General features: G+C 41.6%; 1 protein-coding gene across 1 annotated transcript in view; it reads left to right on the top strand.

The window, feature by feature from the left end:
• LOC134189212 (uncharacterized) overlaps positions 1 to 17412 on the top strand; it is an 18505-nt gene extending 1093 nt beyond the window's left edge. The window contains exons 2-16 of the mRNA XM_062657453.1: positions 2765 to 2855; positions 3296 to 3362; positions 4768 to 4938; positions 5273 to 5341; positions 9178 to 9249; positions 9307 to 9384; positions 9503 to 9554; positions 9610 to 9906; positions 10007 to 10064; positions 10756 to 11087; positions 11157 to 11423; positions 11483 to 11518; positions 11572 to 11781; positions 11846 to 11899; positions 16972 to 17412. Coding sequence (XP_062513437.1) covers positions 2765 to 2855; positions 3296 to 3362; positions 4768 to 4938; positions 5273 to 5341; positions 9178 to 9249; positions 9307 to 9384; positions 9503 to 9554; positions 9610 to 9906; positions 10007 to 10064; positions 10756 to 11087; positions 11157 to 11423; positions 11483 to 11518; positions 11572 to 11781; positions 11846 to 11899; positions 16972 to 16991 — 1874 coding nt within the window. The 3' untranslated portion in view covers positions 16992 to 17412. The remainder of the gene's footprint in view (positions 1 to 2764; positions 2856 to 3295; positions 3363 to 4767; positions 4939 to 5272; positions 5342 to 9177; positions 9250 to 9306; positions 9385 to 9502; positions 9555 to 9609; positions 9907 to 10006; positions 10065 to 10755; positions 11088 to 11156; positions 11424 to 11482; positions 11519 to 11571; positions 11782 to 11845; positions 11900 to 16971) is intronic.
• Positions 17413 to 20145: the final 2733 nt, after the last annotated feature.

The following is a 20145-nucleotide window of genomic DNA, read 5'->3' as shown; positions in this document are numbered from 1 at the left end:
TTGACAGCATTCCACAGATTACCAAAGAGGGATCTACCAATGATTTTCTTACTATACAATTGATTGCACCTGTACAAAGTTATATATTATAAGTTACATAGTTTTGATGTGGAGCAAGTAGGTCGTTCTCTCTCCATTGAATTCTATAAGTGTTACATCTTGCTCAGCAACCCGCATTGTGATACTGGTGATTGATTCTGTTTTGCTCATGCGAATGTATATCAACTGATTCTTATTGATAGAGAATAACGATCCTGGTAGTTTGTTGGGAGATAAGCCGTAGAAGACATCGTTGTTGCTATCGTTTAAGTAGCTAGAGAATATGAGAGACCATTGTATCAATACCAAGTGGATATTGGTGATGTTGATCTGTCTTTGGCCTACACTCCATCCTCTTCTAAGATCTCTCCATCAAATCCCAACAATTTCTTAATTCTTTTTTAATGAGAAATCGACTTTCTAACCATCAGCAAAAACTATTCGTGATTTTAAGATACTGTAATTGGATTTTATGGTTATGGCATCTTCATCATTATCACTGTTTCTTAGTAAACGTTTGATTTCTAAGTTCAGGTTGGTGATGTTGTATGCACCCGGTGGAATTCGAATTCTGATCGTCCTTTTTCCGTTCCGGTACCTGAACATATTGTTATCTACTGTGATATTATACCACAAATACTACATAACACTGAAGATTAACGCTAATTTATAATTGACGTCCTTCTCGAGGAAAAGAGGTGGGTTTAGGTGTACAGTAAACTCAGAACTCGAACCTCTTGCCTGATGGTTGTCTAGTGCAAGAACCTTTTCACTCCAATGACACTATATATAAAATTACATAAGATGTTCTCGTTTCACGAATATTTCTGTATATATCCAAGTACTCGGCTCATGTAAACTCTTTCTCCCGATATAATTGACTCGCATAATAAAAAAATAGAAGATCGTATCGGTCAACGCTCGATTGTTATTTTTTCGAATAGCAACGATGAGTTGCAGAATGACAAGTTTGAATTCCATACGCATCGGTTTCATATGTATTTTGAGCTAATTATAGAGCCGACGGGTAGTCATACCCCGACTCAATTGTGTTTGACCCATGTCTATATTACTAATCTACATGGTTGTGAATATTTTTGTATTTTTTTTGGTGATGATACCATTCAAAAGTAACCTAGCTATGATCTCGACCATCTTGTTGTCCAGAGCAGCATTCTCGTTACAGGCATTTTGCTTGCAACGACAACTTCTAAGCGACAACAGAGTTTATTTGGAAACTTGTAAATGTAATATTTGATTTTGGGCTTGTGGCCGACACTTCTTGGGTCGTTTGTTGATGGAAGGTCAGACAGTTCGACAAGTTTGTTCTAGGCATTGAGGGCTCCACCACTGTACGTGTTGTTCATTCTCAATTGTTTGGTCAACAGCTCCAACAGGTCTGTATCTGCCTTGCTCGACATGACCTTCTTATCACCTTTGTAGGCTTCGAGTCTCATCTCCAACAATTTAATGGGATTGATGTACAGATCGCCAAAGGTTCATTTGGATGTGTGTTTGTACGGATGTTTTGGTGTGTGTTTGTTACCCCCTGTCGCTGTCTCGGTGTGTTCTTCCCTTTGAGAGTCCTCATACCCTTGGCGATATTATCAATATAATACAAATAATCCAGCATCGAATTGATGTCCGCATTGGCAGGGGTAATTTAGCTTGATCGGTACTTTTTGTTTTACCACCTATTCTATGTAAAATTGTTTGAACCTGGCTTTTAATTTGATTGATCTCAATGAAATTTAATTTTTTAAAGTCGGCAGTTGGAGTAAGTTGATATTTCTTTGCTACATCTGGTGATACATACGGTTTTACTATTGGTCCTACCTCAGTGGGTAACACGGCTGCCTCCGTTGCTACGGCTGGCAACACAGATAGAGATCCAGGAATGGGAGGTAGTGGTGGTGCTTGTGGTATGGCTGCAATGTGAGTGGTAGGCTTGCGATAGCATTTACAATATCAACCTGAGTGTTTGTCAGTATCTTGCTCCTCTTGTAATTTCTTTCCCAATTTATCTTGTTGTTTATCCAACTTTGTTTTGACGGGTTGTTGCAAGGGTAGAGGCACATCCTCCTGGAAACGCTGCTTTCCAATTTTCTCGTCAACGATGCACTTCTTGAGAAACTGTCGTTACTCGATCAAAGCTTTATGATCTTGTATGCTATTCACTTGCGCGAACGCCATACTATACTATTGAGTTACATAAAAATGACATTAACTAGTTATTGTGGTAGATAAAATTTATCTAAAATCACAACGGTACACCTCTGGTATATGTTTGCTGGTCTTGTTGAGAAGCATAAAAGAGAAGGGCTCGCATGATGCTTTCCTATAGATATATGGAAACTCTTTGTTGCTGATGGTGTTGCTGTGATCGTGTGCTATATGTCGGATATATTTGTGGTTCAGTCCGTGAAACACAGAAGGCTCTATTATTTCGACGTATATATTTGGGGACATCGTAGTAGCTCTGGGTGATGTAAATACAATTACCGTTGTGGTTTCGGGACCATGAAATACTCCATGATTGGTTTAATGTGACTGCTGACTATTTTGATATCATCAAACACTACCATATTGCTCGAGTCACCATCCAGTTTCTCAACGAATATCACCCTTTCCGGTTTGATTATTTTAAATTTTTGATCCCCCTTGGTCTGGAGATAGTCGTAAAAGTCTTGTAGCAATCGATATTTTTGCTGCTATGTATTGATAGTGTATATGCTCGACTTGTCGGGATTCATCCACCTCGTCAACATATTACACAGCAACGTTGTCTTTCCACATCCTGTTGGTCCTCCCCTGAGGTAATGGCAATCGGGGAGTAGGAAATGCCAACCTTCTTTCAACTCGCCTCGGCGCTTGGTGTCATCGAAATTGATGTAGACTATATATATAAAATGTCGAAGTGGACGGATTTAGATATGATATAGCAGTCCTTGGTACACTAATAAAAGATATTCGAAAAGAATTTGATGAGTTGAGAAAGGCTTAAAAGTATCTAGACTATATGTAGCAAGATGATTCCAGCAATTGATTTTAGTCACATTGACGGCGATCTGTCAGAGAGTACGATCCATATGCTGACTCATTTGTACCTCACCTATCATCGCAAATGTTGGTGTTATAGAAAGTCGTTTATATCATTTAACCGTACAGACCTTAAGACCTGGCGCACCACGTGACTTTGGCCGGGTTGGGGCTGTGAGTGTCACCCTGGGTGTCTTGTGAATCCCATCACGCTCAGTGTGGCCGGGTTGGGTATAGTTCTACATGCAGTAACGATAAAGAAGAATTATCGCAAGGAAGTAAAGGTCTGTCGATTTGCCTATACCAGTTACTAGATACAGTTGAACACATTGAAAAGATGTCTTTGAGGGAAAGAGTTTCACGAGAATATTCTGCTTTTTGAACTAAACCAATTGGACGTTCTCGTCACCAATATGTGTCCTCCCGTTTCGGACAAGCTAAGTATTTTGCTATAAAAGTTCAAAGTCGGCGTTCCAAATCCTTGTTTAGATATGGCACCACTACACGTTGTGCGTGAGACTTTAATATAATGTTGTTTTATAAACCCATATATACCAATGGATGAAGAGCTACAGCTCATTTTATCCTACGAAGATGTGTGACCCTTCTTCTGGAAGCTCGCCGCTTGGGTGATAGAAGACTTTCTTCGGTTGTGGCAGATTGATGTCGGGGTGGCTGTAGTAATCTAGAAGTGTTTCTAGAGGGGGTGTATTCACAGATACACTAAAAACTTGCCAAAGAGTTGTCAGAATTGAACGCGTTGTCTTTCAAACTCACCGTCTAACTACAACTCCGAACGGTTGATGACCTCCTGATTCGTCTACTGCTAAGCCACAGACGAATGTTCGCCTTTGACGTTACCGATATTGAAGGGACTCTATATACTATTGTCCCTCAACTCCAACATCATCTTTTGAAATGGTTGCGTAGAGAATGGGTAGTCAAGGATGTCCAGTATCTTTGGCTTGATATCGGTTAGACTATATCTGAATGCCCATAGGCTAGAGTGTGGATCCCATCACTACAAATAGACCGTTTGGTATCGAGTGGAGATAGAGACATCTTGTTCTGCTAAACTTTGTAGATATGATGAGCATGTTCATACCGTGGTGGAATGTCTTACTAGACAGTGCTTCCTTGTACTGTTTGTGTTGTAACTGCTTCTTCACCGCACACTTTTTACTCATTTGGCTATCGTGATTGAGGTGGTCTCGGTTTCGATTGAGTACATCTTCAGTTGAAGTCCTATATATTCTACTATGGGAATGCCCTCACATTCATCTTTTATTTTTCCCCACACCTTAATTTTTGCATTGTGGAGTGGGTGATCTTTGGGGTAATCGCTTGTGTCTACATGTCAGCATGGGTGATCATATGGGCGTACACGTCTTCAGTTTGAATCTCTAGTAGCAGACTGTCTGTGACTGTGTATAACAACTCGCTACGATATCCGTACTTCTTCTTCAGCTTGTTGTAGTAGAAATCATACATCAATTGCTCGAGAGTTTCAGGACGCTTATACCCGCATAGACAGGTCTGTTCAGTAAGATTATTTTCTTGTTCATGTGGAGTGTGGCGAGCCCATCGTAGATAACGCTGCGTTCGAAAGATGGGTCGGCGATCAGCTTGCGCAATCTGTTCCACTCACACGATTGATCGTAGGAGTTTGACGTCTTGACGTTTTCTTAGATTTTCCAGTGTCTTGCCAAAGACGGAGTTGTTGAGGAGTTTGAAGAGATTGTTTTCAAAGTAGTAGCTGGCTCGTTTGCGAAGCTCGGTGTTCTTGTGGATATAGGAGGCCATGCAAGGAGATTGATCGAATTGAAGCACACGGTGGATCTTGGTCAGCTTTATATCCAGGTACAAGTACAGTTGTAGGTTCCTACAGTATAGAGCGTACTTGGTCTTGTTTCAGAGATTGGGTACCAACGTCTCTAACTTATTCGATTCATACCCATAAATACCCTGAGGTAGGTCTTATTTGTAGTCCGAAATCCATTCTTTAGCAACCTCCAGACATTTGATCGCTAGCTTTGTGTTCTTGTTGTAAATTTGACGGATGCTCTAGATCGACTTCTAGTATGTATCTCTTGTCGGTTTTGTCTGTATGATCTAGGATTGTTTGTATGCTTGGTAGATCCACCCACTCAAATTCACCCGTGGGTAGAGGCTGTGACATTGCCCATCTGTATAGGTTATTCGCATCAAGATACTGAAAGTAGATGGTGGGCTTGTCGAGACTGTGGCCTTTGACTTGAGGATTGTTGGTTTTGGCGTATCGTCGAGAGACCATCGATATACCACCTCGCATATCTTATCCAACAAATAGATGCATGTCATAGTCGGTCAAGACTTGGAGCTCTATTCTCAAGTGCTTCAACAACGCATGCAAAAAAAAGCCCTGGACTTGTGTAGTAGTGAGCTGAATCGAGGCTGTTGGTCTCCATACAGGTCTTTCTAAAGTTGCCAAAGACGTCGGCCAACATTGTCTTACATCTAAAAGTTGACTATACCTTCTGCACGTGGTCGTAATCTCTATCGGTAATTCCTTAATTGTTCAATGTGCTGTAGAAGGCATCTCGAGGTGGTAGTTTGGATTCGTGGAATTGTGACCAATCGTCCATGTGCTTGTATGGATAGCCGCCTAGTATCAAGAGTATGTTGCGCTTTTTTCGTTGGCTCGTGTTCTCTGGTTATGTGCTTAGTGGTGGGATCTTGTGCTTTGACCGATCTGTCGAGTAAGGCCAACAGGAACTGAACACTGCTGATGAAGCGTAGCTGTCCCAGAGAGAATGAGATATATTTCTCCGTGTTGTTGGGAATACAGCTGACGTTGCCTTGCACCTTAGAAATGGCTTGCATCAATAGATGACTGTCCTATTTGCGAAGATTGTGGAAGACTATGGTAATGGTTGTAGACAACCTAAGTTTGAGATTTCATTGGTTGTGGGCTGCACCTTAATATTGTCCTGTGATGTGGCAGTGGTCTTTGACACGCGAAAACTTTTTTTGAGGAGCGACTTTTTACAGGTGTGACAGAACTTCTCTCTTTTTTCTTTTCCTTTTTCTCTATCTCTTTATCTTTGCCGTTCGCCACGGGTCTTATGATAGTGGATTGGAGTTCTCCAAAATTACTTGTGCTCTGATCGAACTTGTCGGTGGATTTTAGTGGTTTGGAAGTGGCACCTTTTGTGTGAGGTGCGTATGTACTCACCTGTGTTTAAATCATCCTCGTCGATGGCATCTCAGAAGAGGGATACGACTAAGGATTTGTAACAGGCGTGACTGTCTTTTGCATTCTTGTGGTATATACAATTGTGTGTCGTCATTTCAGTAGGTTTGATTTTGACTTTTTCTTTACAGACGCACTTAGAAGTGTAGAGTGGGATTGGGTCCTTGGTAGGCGATGTGTTGTTGAGTTTGTCCGGTGCACCGTACTACAATGTAAGGGAAACCACAAGCTTCGTGATCAGCTGTCTTGTGAGTGTTACTTTTGTTGGGATCTCCTTGGGTCTTTTGATCTTGTTGATGAGAGACTCAAAATCTGCGTAGATGACGTAAAGAACTTTGAGTTGGTTTGGTAATTCTGAAGGTGATTGTGTTCTTGTCTTTGTTACACATCTGTACTAGAATGACGCAAGGTCCAATAACTTTTGGCAGTCTGGTTTGCGTTGTTTGAGGTCTTGTCGCTTGTATCATTGTAGACAGCGTTCGCAGAAGAATGTACGGTGATCGTGTTCGCTTTGATCGTTGGGTATATACGTAGGCGGTTAAGGTTTTTGATTCAAGTGTATTATTGCTTGAGTCCTTTGCAGATGAGAAGGAGGTTGATCTACTTGGATGACTGAGATTTGGATAACCTGAGTGAAACCTTTGTCCCATTCGAAGACGTTCACTGTGAGTCTGGGATTTGCTTGTTTGCTATATCCATCTGTTTGGTGGGGCTTGGTTCTTGAATACCATCACAACACAGTCCATTGTCTGTAGGATATTTGCTAGTTCGTTGGGGGTTGTGTTTGGCTGGGAACAGTGCCGAACGCAAAGCCCAACGTAGACAGTTGTCCTCTTTGTTTTTGGCGTTGATGACAGCCTTCTTGTTTTGTACCTCTTTTGGAAGTAAGATATATGAGCCGCTGCGTATCGGTTGTAGCGTGCGATACGGAGCTGCAATCTTACGATGTCATTCACCACTTTCTTCGTTGGTAAACCGTTCCAGTCTTTCAACAATTTGTTGATATACTCTATCCAACGCTTCTGGGATATCATCAGCCATAAGAATGGGTTTCATTTTGCTCCTGAGTGATGATTTATTGTCTTCATCGCCTCCTTCTGGTGTCTGTCTTAAGAAGAACATCTATAACCAGTTGGGATTTTACATCTTTCAGTGCTATGATTACCTCGACGTTCTTCTGATTAATTTGCGAACGCGCATTTACAAATAAGGCTTGGGATCGTGTTAACCCTCTGGCACATTCATCTGCCAACCTCGTAGGAACTACCTATATATAGCTTAGGGCATTTCGTTCCACAGATTTGGTGTGTTTACGCGTTGAGCAGCAGTAGGTTCACACGTGGAGTGACGTTCACACATAGAGCAGGGTTGTTTTTCACAAGTGGAACTGGATTAGGCTTCACACGTGGAGCAGGAGTAGGTTTCACACTTGGAGCTGGATTGGGCTGTACACGTGCAGTAAGGGTAGGTTTCACAAGTGGAACTGGATTGGGCTTCACGCGTGGAGCAGGGGTAGGTTGAACACGTAGAGCTGAATTAGGTTTCACACGTAGATTAGGGGTAGGTTTCACACGTGGAGTTGGTAAACCAACTTGACTCTCAGATCGTTGTGCCACAGGTGACTCAATGGCGGCGATACTTTCATCATACAGCTCAAGAGTAATCAAGCCCTTAGCTAAAAGATTCTTGAATCGCTTGATTCACGCTTCCATTGGTCTATATTCATTTGTCTACAGAGTGCAATTTCTTAGCACTCTTGATAGAGATGTCACACAAACGTGCTTATATACTGTTTATAATATTTGTTTAACAGGTTACAATTTGTCAGCGGTCTTGACAGAGAATATCACACAAACGTGATTAGAGCGCACACTTCTATCACGAACGACACAATGACGCTATCTAGGCGGTGCACTGCTTATATAGTTGACCCGTGCACGTGGGATTTCCCCCAAATTTCAGCTTTTCCCAGATTTCCCCATTTCCCCCAGTTTTTCCCAGTTTTCCCAGTTTTCCACGAGAATTCTCCGTTTTTCCCTGATTTCATCATATGCCCTCAAATTCCCACAGGTTTCCCCGGGAATTCTCCCAGTTTTCCCAATTTCCCCAAATTTTCCCAGTTATTTCGAGAATTCCCCCAGTTTTCCCATGTGCGCCCTATTAGACGAATGACCTCGATAGATATAGACTGTATCAGTGTGTATATACCATCAAGCACATATGTCAAATAGGTGTTTGCGTTTCGGGCGCCGAGTGGGGTGAGAGCCCTCGACGAGGGACTAGATAGACAAGATATATACATACATCAGATTCAAGAACTGGAGACAGGGGTGGTGGTGCGAAATAGATATGGTAGAACCATCTCCAACGCAGGGATATACTAACCCAGGGATATATTAACGCAGGAACAATAAACGTTAGCGCAGGGAGAAAAGTGCGCCAGAAACGATTAGTCCAAACATAAACAGTATTGACTTCCTAGGAACCTCACAGGGCGTGCGCCAGAACTCTATATACTACTCTTGGTATCAAGCTCAGAGTTTGGGGGCTCAAACTTCTTTTGGCTTAACAAGCCCGTCCTCCTGAAACTATCTGACCCCTCTAGAAGATTGCTATGAGACATTCTGAGTAGCGCACAGAAGCCCAGTTGTTAGCTGGGGAGTGACCAAGAAATTGACAACTCCTGAGGTTTAGGGTTGTCAGTTAAATGTGTGTGTGTGTGTGTGTGTGTGTGTGTGTGTGTGTGTGTGTGTGTGCGCGCGCGTGTGCGTGCGTGCGTGCGTGCATGCGTGCGTGAGAGCGGGGGAGGAAACGGAGCGACCAGCCGGACGTGTGTGTCTTACTTAAATATGTTTTGCCTTTGACAGAGCCAAACAACGGTACCTCAAATTTCTGAGAATCGTGGTGAAGATGTTGCAGGTGCAATCGATCAATTTGAGGTTACCTGTGTGCGTGCGTGCGTGCGTATGTTTTACTAAGATGTTTTTTGCCTTTAGCAGGGAGAAACAGCGGCACCTCAAATTGCTGAGAATCATAGTGAAGGGGATGCTGTAGATGCAATCAAGCAATTTGAGGTTACTGTTTATGCGTAGGTCTGTGTGTGAGTGAATGTCTGTGTCTATGTTTTAGTATAAATATGGCTAGTAACTATGTTAATACGATTAATATTATTGATGTGGTAATATTATTTAGGTTAGTACATCAACTTCATCATCAATATATATGTCATCTTTACCTAGCAACAGTAAGTCATAACGTAGACATACGCAGTGTAGGCTGTACAGTTTACTGCTTTTTAGTATCAGCTGGTAAATGGAAATCTACAGAAGAAATTTTGACAGCTCCAGACACAGCAGCTCAAAAAGCGACACAGGTTTTTTCAGAAAGCATTGACTTCAAAAGACAAGTTGCGCCATTCGAAAACGTTCCAATGTGTAAACCTGAAGAAGCAGTTAGTTTGCCTACGACATTCCACATTCCAGCAGATTTGGATAAACAAGGGACGTCACCAATTAAGGAAATGCACATTTACTTGCCTGCTGCATCACAGAATGGCAATGTTTTCAACTGCGGGGTTCCGCCGAATAGAACTAAAGGCAAGTGTTTAGCGTTGACCAATTAATAGCACTCTTTCAACATCAAAACAGAGAATTCGAGTCACAGCTATAGCACCTATTCGTTATGTCTACATTTTAGATGACGAGATCGCACATGACAAAGTACCTGATGATATTTCACAGTATGCTGAAGAAGTGTAGGTTACTATGATTAATGTATACACTCCTTCTAAACATAATTTAGTCTCTGCCTTCGCGTGTCACTGAGTCTATGCTTGCGTACTTGTTGACTACTTGCACTCTGTCTGTGCGCGTGTATGTGTGTGTATGTTGGTGTGTGGCTGTGTTTGTGTGCGCGTGCGTGTGTGTGTGTGTGTGTGTGTGTGTGTGTGTGTGTGTGTGTGTGTGTGTGTGTGTTTGTGTCTATGTCTGTGCGTGCGTGTGTGTGTGTGTGTGTGTGTGTGTGTGTGTGTGTGTGTGTGTGTGTGTTTGTGTCTATGTCTGTGCGTGCGTGTGTGTGTGTGTGTGTGTGTGTGTGTGTGTGTGTGTGTGTGTTTGTGTCTATGTCTGTGCGTGCGTGTGTGTGTGTGTGTGTGTGTGTGTGTGTGTGTATGCGCGCGCGCGCGCATGTGTGTGCATGTATGTTTGCGTGCATGCGTTTGTGTGAGGGTTTGTGTGTATGTGACTGTGTATTTAGCATGTACATCAATATATATGCATGTATACGTATTCTTGAATTATTGTTTTTGTTGGAGTACTAGAAACTACATTTTAAGTGATTTCCGTTTTAGTCATAATCAGAGCTTGACTTTTACAGTAGATTTTTGTCATTGATGGAGATCAATATTAATTAAATTTTACTAATGTCACACCTTTCTGATGTTTTAGGAAAACGGAAAGCGATAAGTTAGGAGGCTTCTGGCGCGGGTGGGCTGATATTCCTGTTCATATCATTAGTGATGTCAGCCATCTGCTTACAAGCCCTGATTACAAACATCAGCTGGCCAAGTCGCTTTTAGGCCCTGATTTGAATGAAAAACATTCTGAAGAAATGGTCAAGGCAAAAGAGGATGTGTTTTTAACAATCGATTTTTGGATTAGAAATCATGGAGATAACGCAACGTTAGATAGTCTATTTCGATTTATGGATAGTGTTGACTTGCTTGAAGCTTTGAAAGACCGACTGAATCAGCGCTTGAAGTCGCAGACATCTCAGAAAGGTGGATGTTTCATTTGAGCATACTTATTCATATTTTACAGTGATCTTCCTTTGTGTTCCTTTTGCTTAGTGGGCATAGCTCGATTTCAGCCTAGTCAACTGTTTGGTGTTGTTAATGATAACACATCGACTTATTGGATGCCATTAGGTATGGATATTGGATTTACGTATGACCAAGTGATCAGCACGGCAGATAGTTTTACGAATTCCCTCAAACTTAATGCTATTTACCAGAGAAAATGCAGCGAAGTTGGAGAATATAGAGCAGTTGCTCGCTTGATAACAGCTGTGCAGGCAGGGAATAGGATGGGAGCAGTGGAAGATAGTCTACCAGGAGGTATAAAGAGTATAGGAAGTTTCTCTCTGCTTTACTGTATTACTTTGGTTGTGTTGCAGTCACCGCTGCTTTGGCGGAATCATGCTCCTACAATGGTCAGTGATTTTTTAAGCAGTGATGGTTGTTATGTCTGTCTGTACATGCTTAGAAGCAGAGCTGTTGGCCACCGCAGACACAGCACAGACTCCAGGTGACTGTGAGACTGCTATGGAAGAACATATCGAAACTGCAAATGAAACTGTAAATGAACTAGAAGTCATAGCTAACAAAGAGGTTATACCTGAAGATGTTACAAGTGAAGGAAATGCCTTTGTTGCCGCAAACATGCAAAATGACGAGAACCAAAATGATTGTGAAGGTTAGACAATGTTTCGCTACAACGGTTGTGAAGATTTTCTTTAATTTCTTTCATTATGCTTTAGATCTTGAATTATCGGAAGACAACAGAAGTGGTCTGCTTGCCAATAAGACGTCAAGTAAGTGAGCCTATTTCATTTTAACTCGAGGTTTGCGTGCCTTAGAGTTACAGTAGTGTGGTCTGTGGTCAACTAACGAACGAACGGAAAAGACAACTCGAATGAAACGCGTGCATGCTTTCCTTGTTATGTCTTGTTTTAATTGGCGTTTCTAACGCATTATATTGGGTCTAAGTAACTAGATTCAATTTGAGGTGAATGTCAGCTAAGAGAGTTATAACACTTTAGTGCTATTTTTATGCAGAGTTTTAGTGTCAAGCCTGATTTAAATATATGTGACTCTAACCGTGATGTTGAATCTGACGATGACGCTAAAAAAATGAATCCAACTCCAGTGTTAGCGTCGGTAATCGTCAAAGGATGCTGTCTCAGTGGAGCTAGGCAGTCTTTTTGAAGTTTGATGTTTATCTGGGCGCTCTGTTGTAAACCAGGCTTTACTGTCACGATCTGCATGAATGGAAATTAGATAATTAAGCAGACAGGCAGAAGCTGACACAAGTTATAGTTGTAATAATGAGCGCTAGCCTCTTCGATTTCTGTTGCTCCTACACTTGCACTGTACTTTAGACTCACAGATGCAAAGTTGAAGCATGCTTTAACTTTTGCATTAGTTGAAGAATGATTTTTATTTTTCATAAAGTCACTTAGTTCTTGTTGGCAACAGGAATGGTAAGAGAAGCTCATGGTACAATGTAAATTGATTACCGAGTAATAGATTTCAGGAATTAGTCATGTAATGTAGTTCTAGTTATATTGGCGTCATCGTGCTATTTGTGTTGTGTTAATCGTGGTGTTGATTATATTTTAGTGATGTGCATGCACATATTGTGTGTACTTACGTACACATGCAATGTGTCAGGGTCTTTTATACCAAAATGTTCATTTGTTTATGGAGACAAAAGGACACAAACACACTCGTAGGTACCCACGTAAACGTGTACGCGCTACATTGCTTGTATCACATCGTGATATTACAATAAAAGGTGATCAGTAGTGGATAATTTTCTCATGACGACCGAGACATCCAATGCCGAACACAAGACTGAACTCTATTTAGAAATGCACACTTACATACAGGTAATCGTACGCATGCCCATCCCTCATCACACTCCCTTCTAACAATTAGTGTACAACCGTTAGTGTTCTAATTACCCACACAACTTATTAATCATCGTCCAGGTCTTCACTTCTATACTCCACTTCTTGATATCGTTTCTACTGAGGATCAGGGCTCAAATGTCTTGGGCGTTTCCTCATACTCCTTGATGCTCTCACCTCCCTAAGCACCTGAACATTTGATTTCTCCATTGAATCATTTGTCATCATTGCTGTACTTTTATCTAAATCTTGATCTTCTACAGTTGTACTTGATACAACGTCCTCCTGTCCTGGATGCTGCTTTCACGACAGGGCTGCCTTTGGTGCGGCTTCCAATTCATTATAATGTTGTTGATAGATCCTGCAGTTAGCTGTCTGCAGTAGTTGACATCAATAGGTGCATTCCTTTCTGTCAATTACCCGATACCATGAACTTTGGTAGGGAGCCATGTTGACTAATTTCCGCCTCTCTGAAGGTTGCAATTTTCTGCGTACAAACTGGCCAATCTCAAACGGCCTCAATGGTTCTGTCTCTCTCTGTTTCCGCTTTTCCTGATAATATTCAATGCATTTCTTTACTTTTCTGTAAATCCCATTCACAAGCTGTCAACTCTTTTGTACTCGATTCTTTGCTTTGACGGATATTTGTCTTCGTTCCCCGCATCTCATGTGCTAGTTATCCGCACTCTTCCTATCTTTTTACTAGTAGAGAATCTGGTCTTCTTGGCTTTTGGTTATACAGGAGTTAATTGGGTGAGTATCCAGTCGTTCCATTGACCGCTGTATTGTCACTTAGTTGTATAGCTAGCTGTCACTGCCCTAGGCTACGAAATTGAATTGTTTTCTGTTGCACCTCGTACATTGTCTAGCAACTGATTTTGTCTCTACACTTGGCCTTAATTAAGAACGAGGGTGATTGGGAGAACTGAGTCTGTGCGCCACCCCAAGCTGCCTGCACATTTCTTCAAAAACCTCCGCTATAAAGTGTGGACCTTGATTGGACTGCATAGCCAGGGCTACTCCAATTGACACACTCAGCGATCACTACTTGAACTGCTGTTTCTTCCTTACAGGCACAAGGAGACAAAACCTAGTAAATCCATCTTGCATAGCTAACAGATATATTTTAGTTTTATAGACGTCTGCAATAGGCCGAAAAATATGAATCTGTACCTTAGCCAGTAGATGAGCTGGAATATCCGTATTCAACAATGGTGCCCGTTTAGGGTGCTGGGGTCTGTTGTGTAATTGACACTCAATGCAACCCCTCACATAGTCCTGCGCATCTCGCTTCAAACCCTGCCACCAAACACTCTGCCTTGCCCGTTGCCATGTCATCTCTTGACCCATATATCCAGAAACTTGTACATTATATATGACATGGAGAAATCTCCGACGTAAGATTTGGCAGTACTACCAACCATTCCTCGTTTGCACTCAACGGTTTCTTTGATGACGAGTGTTCTTTATAGTTCACATATTGAAGTACACCATCCATGCCTACCCTTAGTCGGCTATGTTTGATTGCATGTTTCAATATGTCATATCTTTTCTCTCTGATCCCTCCTCCAAAAGCCTCCTCACTATCTCTAATTTTTTCTCTTTTTGTTTGTGTCGAATTAATTCCAAATCAAATACTGGACCTGTTTCCTGTCCTAAACACCTCTCATTCGTTTGCGCATGCAGAGTTGCCACCAAGTGACCATCTGCTCCAAGTCGTCACAAATAATCTGCCATTGCCATCGTATCACTCTTCCCAGCTTTGCGTATAGCATTGATCTCATACTGCTGAAAGAATTTAAGCCAATGGTCTCTTCTTTCTTTTCTCATCCGCCGTATTCGAAAACAACCATTGGAGTGATTTATGATCTGTAATATGATCAAAAGGCGTTCCTAAATACACTCTGAATTTCTTAATAGCAAGAACCACTGTAATTTCTTTTCAGGTGTCCCATACCGTCTCTCTGCCTATGTCAATGCATGTTGGTAAGTGCGATGGGCTTCAACTGTGCACCTGGTTGTTCCCGTATTGCTAACATCGCCCCTACTCCTTGATCGCTGGCATCCGTGACCAACTCAGATTTCTTACTAAATTCAGGAATATTTAGTGCCACCGCATTTGCTACACTTTGCTTCAAATTCTCAAATTATCTAATCATTTCCCTTGTGACGTCTTGTCCATATCAGTCTTTGGCCATCTCCGTTATCCCTCGTAACGGTATCTGTACATAAGAAAATTCGCTCAGTCCTGGTCTAAGTTCTCATATAGTTTTTGTTGTTTCAGACTTCTCAATTGCTGTACGCGATCTTCTCTTATCCTGACTTGACCTTCTCTATGACATAGCTTAGACATTTAATCCGTCGTGCTCCAAAAACACATTTGCTGGTTGGCAAAACTAATGTGGCCACCCTGAGTTTTTCCAACATTCTGCTTAATTTACTCATATGTTCACTTCAATCTCGTCCCCACACAATAATATCATCAAGATAACACATAAGAGCTTTTTGAAACTAACAATCTCCTAATATAACTGACATCATACGTTGGAAAGAAGAGGGTGCGCCAGAAAGCACAAAAGGACATCCTCGTTTTTACTGGAATTGCCCCCAAGGAACTATTCAAAGCTATCATTTTTCTGTCTTTCTTCCTGAGTGGTATTTGATGGTATCCAGACTTCCAATCCATCGTCGAAAATATTCGTGCGTACCCCAGTATATCCAACAGATCATCCATATGTGGAATCCGGAGCAACGTAGTAGGTAATGATTGTGCATTAAGGGCACAAAAGTCAAACGCCAAACAAAGTTTGCCGTTCTTCCTTCTTGCTCCATCAACTGGAGCTGCCCATGGGCTGTTCGACGTTTTAATTAATTCTTGCTGAAGGAGATTTTCTATATCTTTGCCCACTTGTTCCATTTCCTTTTCAAAGAAGCTTCGTGGTTTACTCGCTTTTGGTAGAGACCCTGGTTAAGGGTTATCGAATGCTTTACAACAACATTCACTACTGGTAATTTCTTTCCAGTTGTTCACATAACTTCCTTACATTCTTGTAACAAATTCTTCAGTTCTACCTTCTGTTGGTTTGATACGTCAGCTCCAATGTTGTGCCTCTCAATTTCATGCTGACTGTTTCTCTACTTGCTCTGTCCAACACACACATCTGGATACAATGTTGCCATGTACTCGCCCTTTTGCAATGTTTCTGGCATAGTATTTGTATTAGCCACTCGAATCCAAACATTATCTGACAATCTTGGCACTACAATCACATGCACTGGTTTAACCATCGCATCCTGACTCCTCAATGGTTTTACTAAATACTCTTGACCAGGTTGTAACCCTTTGACTGTACACGCGAGAAATACGTCACTCATATCTGGCACTGTAATCATCTCTTGAAGCCTGACATGCACTATTGCCAACGTTCCTCTAAACGTTCAATAGGCATGTAACCAAACTATTTTACTTTCCTATCTCACGTAACTGTAACTTTGAAAGATCCTTGATCTTGGCTTGCAAAAAGTTACAACAAAATTTGTGATTTTCTGGTGGAGCACCAAGATAATTTTTCCCTCTTCTAGTGATGTTAATTGTTTACATTCATGCCAAGAAATTTCTTTTTTGCTTATTCTAAACTTTCAGGTTTGACAATAAGCCGAGATTTACAGCCGTTGGGTAAATAACCAAATTTGGGTCCAAGAGAACTCAGATTATTCCACCACTGCCTGAGTGATGCCAGCTTTCCGCCGGCAGCAGCTTCATCCGCGTACAGTGAAACTTGTACTAAGCGACCACCTGTGGGACCCAGGGGTGTTGGTCGCTTAGGACATTTGGTTGCTTAGTAGAGGAAGCCTCGCGCTTCCACACACCTATAGCCCTGCATGCCAGACCACCACGACACGGAACTTACAAAGTGCTAAACGTCTCGTTTCTTGTTTTGTGCAATGTTCATATTTCGTCCATGTGGTTACAGACTGTTCTAATCAAAGCTAGCTACTGTGACAGGGAAAAGAAACTGGATAGAGTTTGCTGCTGCCTGGTTTCCTAACTCTTCTTCTGCATCACACTTTCCAGCTTTGCAACCGAATCCAGCATTTTCTGATCATTTTTGATGAGTGAAAACTGGAATAGGTCGTCCACGAGCTATACGGCTTGTTTGTAAGTTTGCACTCGAATTTGAGGCGGATCATAGCAAGTCTTCTCTCTGATGTTTGTCATGATGTTGAAGTAGAGCCCAAGTTACAGCCCCTTTCTGGTGAGAGTCTACCACAGCGCAGCAACTCGACGGAAGATGAAGCTCGCTTAGATGTGTCTGCATGTGGAGTTTGGGGAAGTCGCTTCAAAAACTTTTATGACGTAAGAATATTCAATCCTAATGCTCCTTGATACAAGTTTTCTGCAATCTCTTTCTGCTACAAACTCCAAGGACAAGAGAAGAAACGTCGCTATGAAGAAAGATTGAAACGAATAGAGCATGCCTCTTTCACTCCCCTGGTGTTTTCTTGTACTGGAGGTGCCAGCACTTCACTTCAGCGTTTTTGAAAAAAGACTACGGTCTTTACTGTCTCTTAAACAAAACATTGTATACAGTACTTCCATCAACTGGATAAGATGTCGCATTGGCTTTGCCTTATTTCGAGCATCCATCATGTGTCTCAGAGGCTGCAGAACAAAAAGAGCACCAATCAACAAAGACATATTCTTGGCTTCGGCTGAAAGCAGACTACCTTGCAGTAGTTAAATTTTAGAATTAAATATGTGTTTAATGTAATTGTTTTGCGTATGTTGCGAACAGTACTTTTGCTTAATTATTAGTCTTTTATGATAGAGTTTGATTTTCAAATACACCAGTTCTCTCACTACGGAGAGAACTGGTGTATTTGAAACTACGGAGAGAACTGGTGTATTTAAAAATCAAACAAATCAAACTACGGAGAGAACTGGTGTATTTGAAAATCAAACTCTATCATACTGTGAGATCTGGTGTATTTGAAAATCAAACTCTATCATACTGTGAGAACTGGTGTATTTGAAATCAAACTCTGTCATACAAGATAAATATTTAAGCAAAAGTACTGTACGCAACATACGCAAAACAATTACATTCAACACGTGTTTAATTCTAAAATTTAACTACTGCAAGGTAGTCTGCTCTCAGCCGAAGCCAAGAGTATGTCTTTGTTGATTGGTACTCTTCGTGATAGTAGTAGTAGTAGTGGTAGTAGTAGTAGTTTTATTCAGCAAAAGCATCCACCGGTCATATCCATACTACAAAAGCTACTACAATGGTACTCAATACAACACTGTATCAATCCGTTTAATTAAACAAACCTACTTAAGTCAACGTCACAATCTACTTAGTGAGGCAAGCCTCACTGTTGATTAAATCCATGTCAGAACATTTTAGAGGCCTGTGCTTGGCTGATCTACTTCCGCGAACGCACAATACAGAAGATCTTATTAGAGAAAAGCTGATCCGACATCTCAGAAGTTCCATCACTGAACTATATTTTTTCAGTTTTGTTGGCAATTAAACTGGCAAGATGTTTGTTTGTAGTGTCGATGGACGCTTGATGACGTTAGCCAACGCTCGTTGTCTGGTTTATTGTTGGCAGTTTGAATCACCGTTGACGAACAGCACTAAGCCTTGTTTTGATTCTATCTGTTTCCGGTATCTATACCTTCTCCTATTATCTCGCCAGTTCACTTTGCTGCGTAACGGTTTGAGGTTTGAAATTGACTACTGCTCTGATCGAGTCTCTTGACAACCAAGTGACGACCTCTTCGTGATGTCTAAATGCTGCTTGTGCAACAGCAGTGGTCGCTGCAAGAGCTGTCGCTGTGCTAAATTGAGCGAAAGGTGCACCAATTGCAATCCTCTCAACCATAGCCGCTGCATGAATTGGAAGGCTCGAGGGGAAATCAACTGAAACACTCAACAACTGTCACTGCGGTGTCTTACAAGAAAAACCCAAGGAAGGCACTTTCTTTTCAAACCATAATTGATCCAACGGCAACACCTCCAGAAACTTTGAAGAAGCCAATCAATCAACGATCTTGTCAAGACAAACCGTTATCTTACAGTTCGGTTGTCAGCGGTTCCAACTGTCACTTTTCTCCTCCACGTCTCAGTAAGTCGCATTCTGTTCAAACCATAATTGATCCAACGGCAACACGTCTAGAAACTTTGAAGAAACCAATCAAGTCAGGTGTTGACTATCAGTCGCCTACGCTAATGGACTTGCCAATCAATCAACGATCTTGTCAAGACAAATCAGTATCTTACAGTTCGGTTGTCAGCGGTTCCAACTGTCACTTTTCTTCTCCACACTTCAGTGAATCGCTTGACATTTCCAACAACCTAAATCAAGCTCAAGTGAAAGCTAACACCAATTCCAATCCTGTGCAAGAACTGATAAACACATGTTCATCAACTGATCCACACCAGGTGACAAATCCATTAGTAGATAAATATAAATCTTTTCAAGGGGAAATTTAACTTAAGTACTATAGATGAATGATGTACAAGTTGCCTACCTACCAAGTAATGACATTACCCAATTCTACTTGGGGTTCTATAGATGGAGGTCATTTTCGTGCGTGTATTGATCAAGCTTATCAAGAAGTTGTTCATTGGAGAAAGAACATGTTTCAGGTGCCTTGGGGTGCATCTGGGAGACAATTCGTGTCTGAACTGGCCAGACTATTTCAATCTCATGCTGTAGCTACTGCTTTGGAATCTGTTGCAATCACAGCTGCAATGGTAATGCCGCATCTTTTGCTGCAAAGGCCTAACATGAAATCGAAGCCCCGAGATCATGCATCTTGTCTCACATGACGACTGGCATCCTGGCTGGAAGGTGATATCCAAGGTCTACTTAGAGAAGCAAGAACAATTCAATTACATCTGGGAAATCGAGCTCATTCCTGTCGTTCAAACATGAAAACGGATTCATCTCGAAAATTTGCAACTTACATGAAAAGAGGTGATGTCAGGGCTGCATGGAGATTTCTCTCAGACGAGGCTGATTGTGGTGTTCTTTGGATGAATGCATTGATGATGGTTCACACTAGCCAGTAAGAGAAATATTGAAGAAAAAACATCCTGATCCTGCACCTTTGGTACCAGATGCAGTGTTGGATCCAG

Source organism: Corticium candelabrum, chromosome 13 (genome assembly GCF_963422355.1).
Source record: "Corticium candelabrum chromosome 13, ooCorCand1.1, whole genome shotgun sequence".
NCBI lineage: Eukaryota > Metazoa > Porifera > Homoscleromorpha > Homosclerophorida > Plakinidae > Corticium > Corticium candelabrum.
The sequence above is the reverse complement of the archived record's forward strand: the minus strand, read 5'-3'. Positions and strand labels throughout refer to the sequence as shown.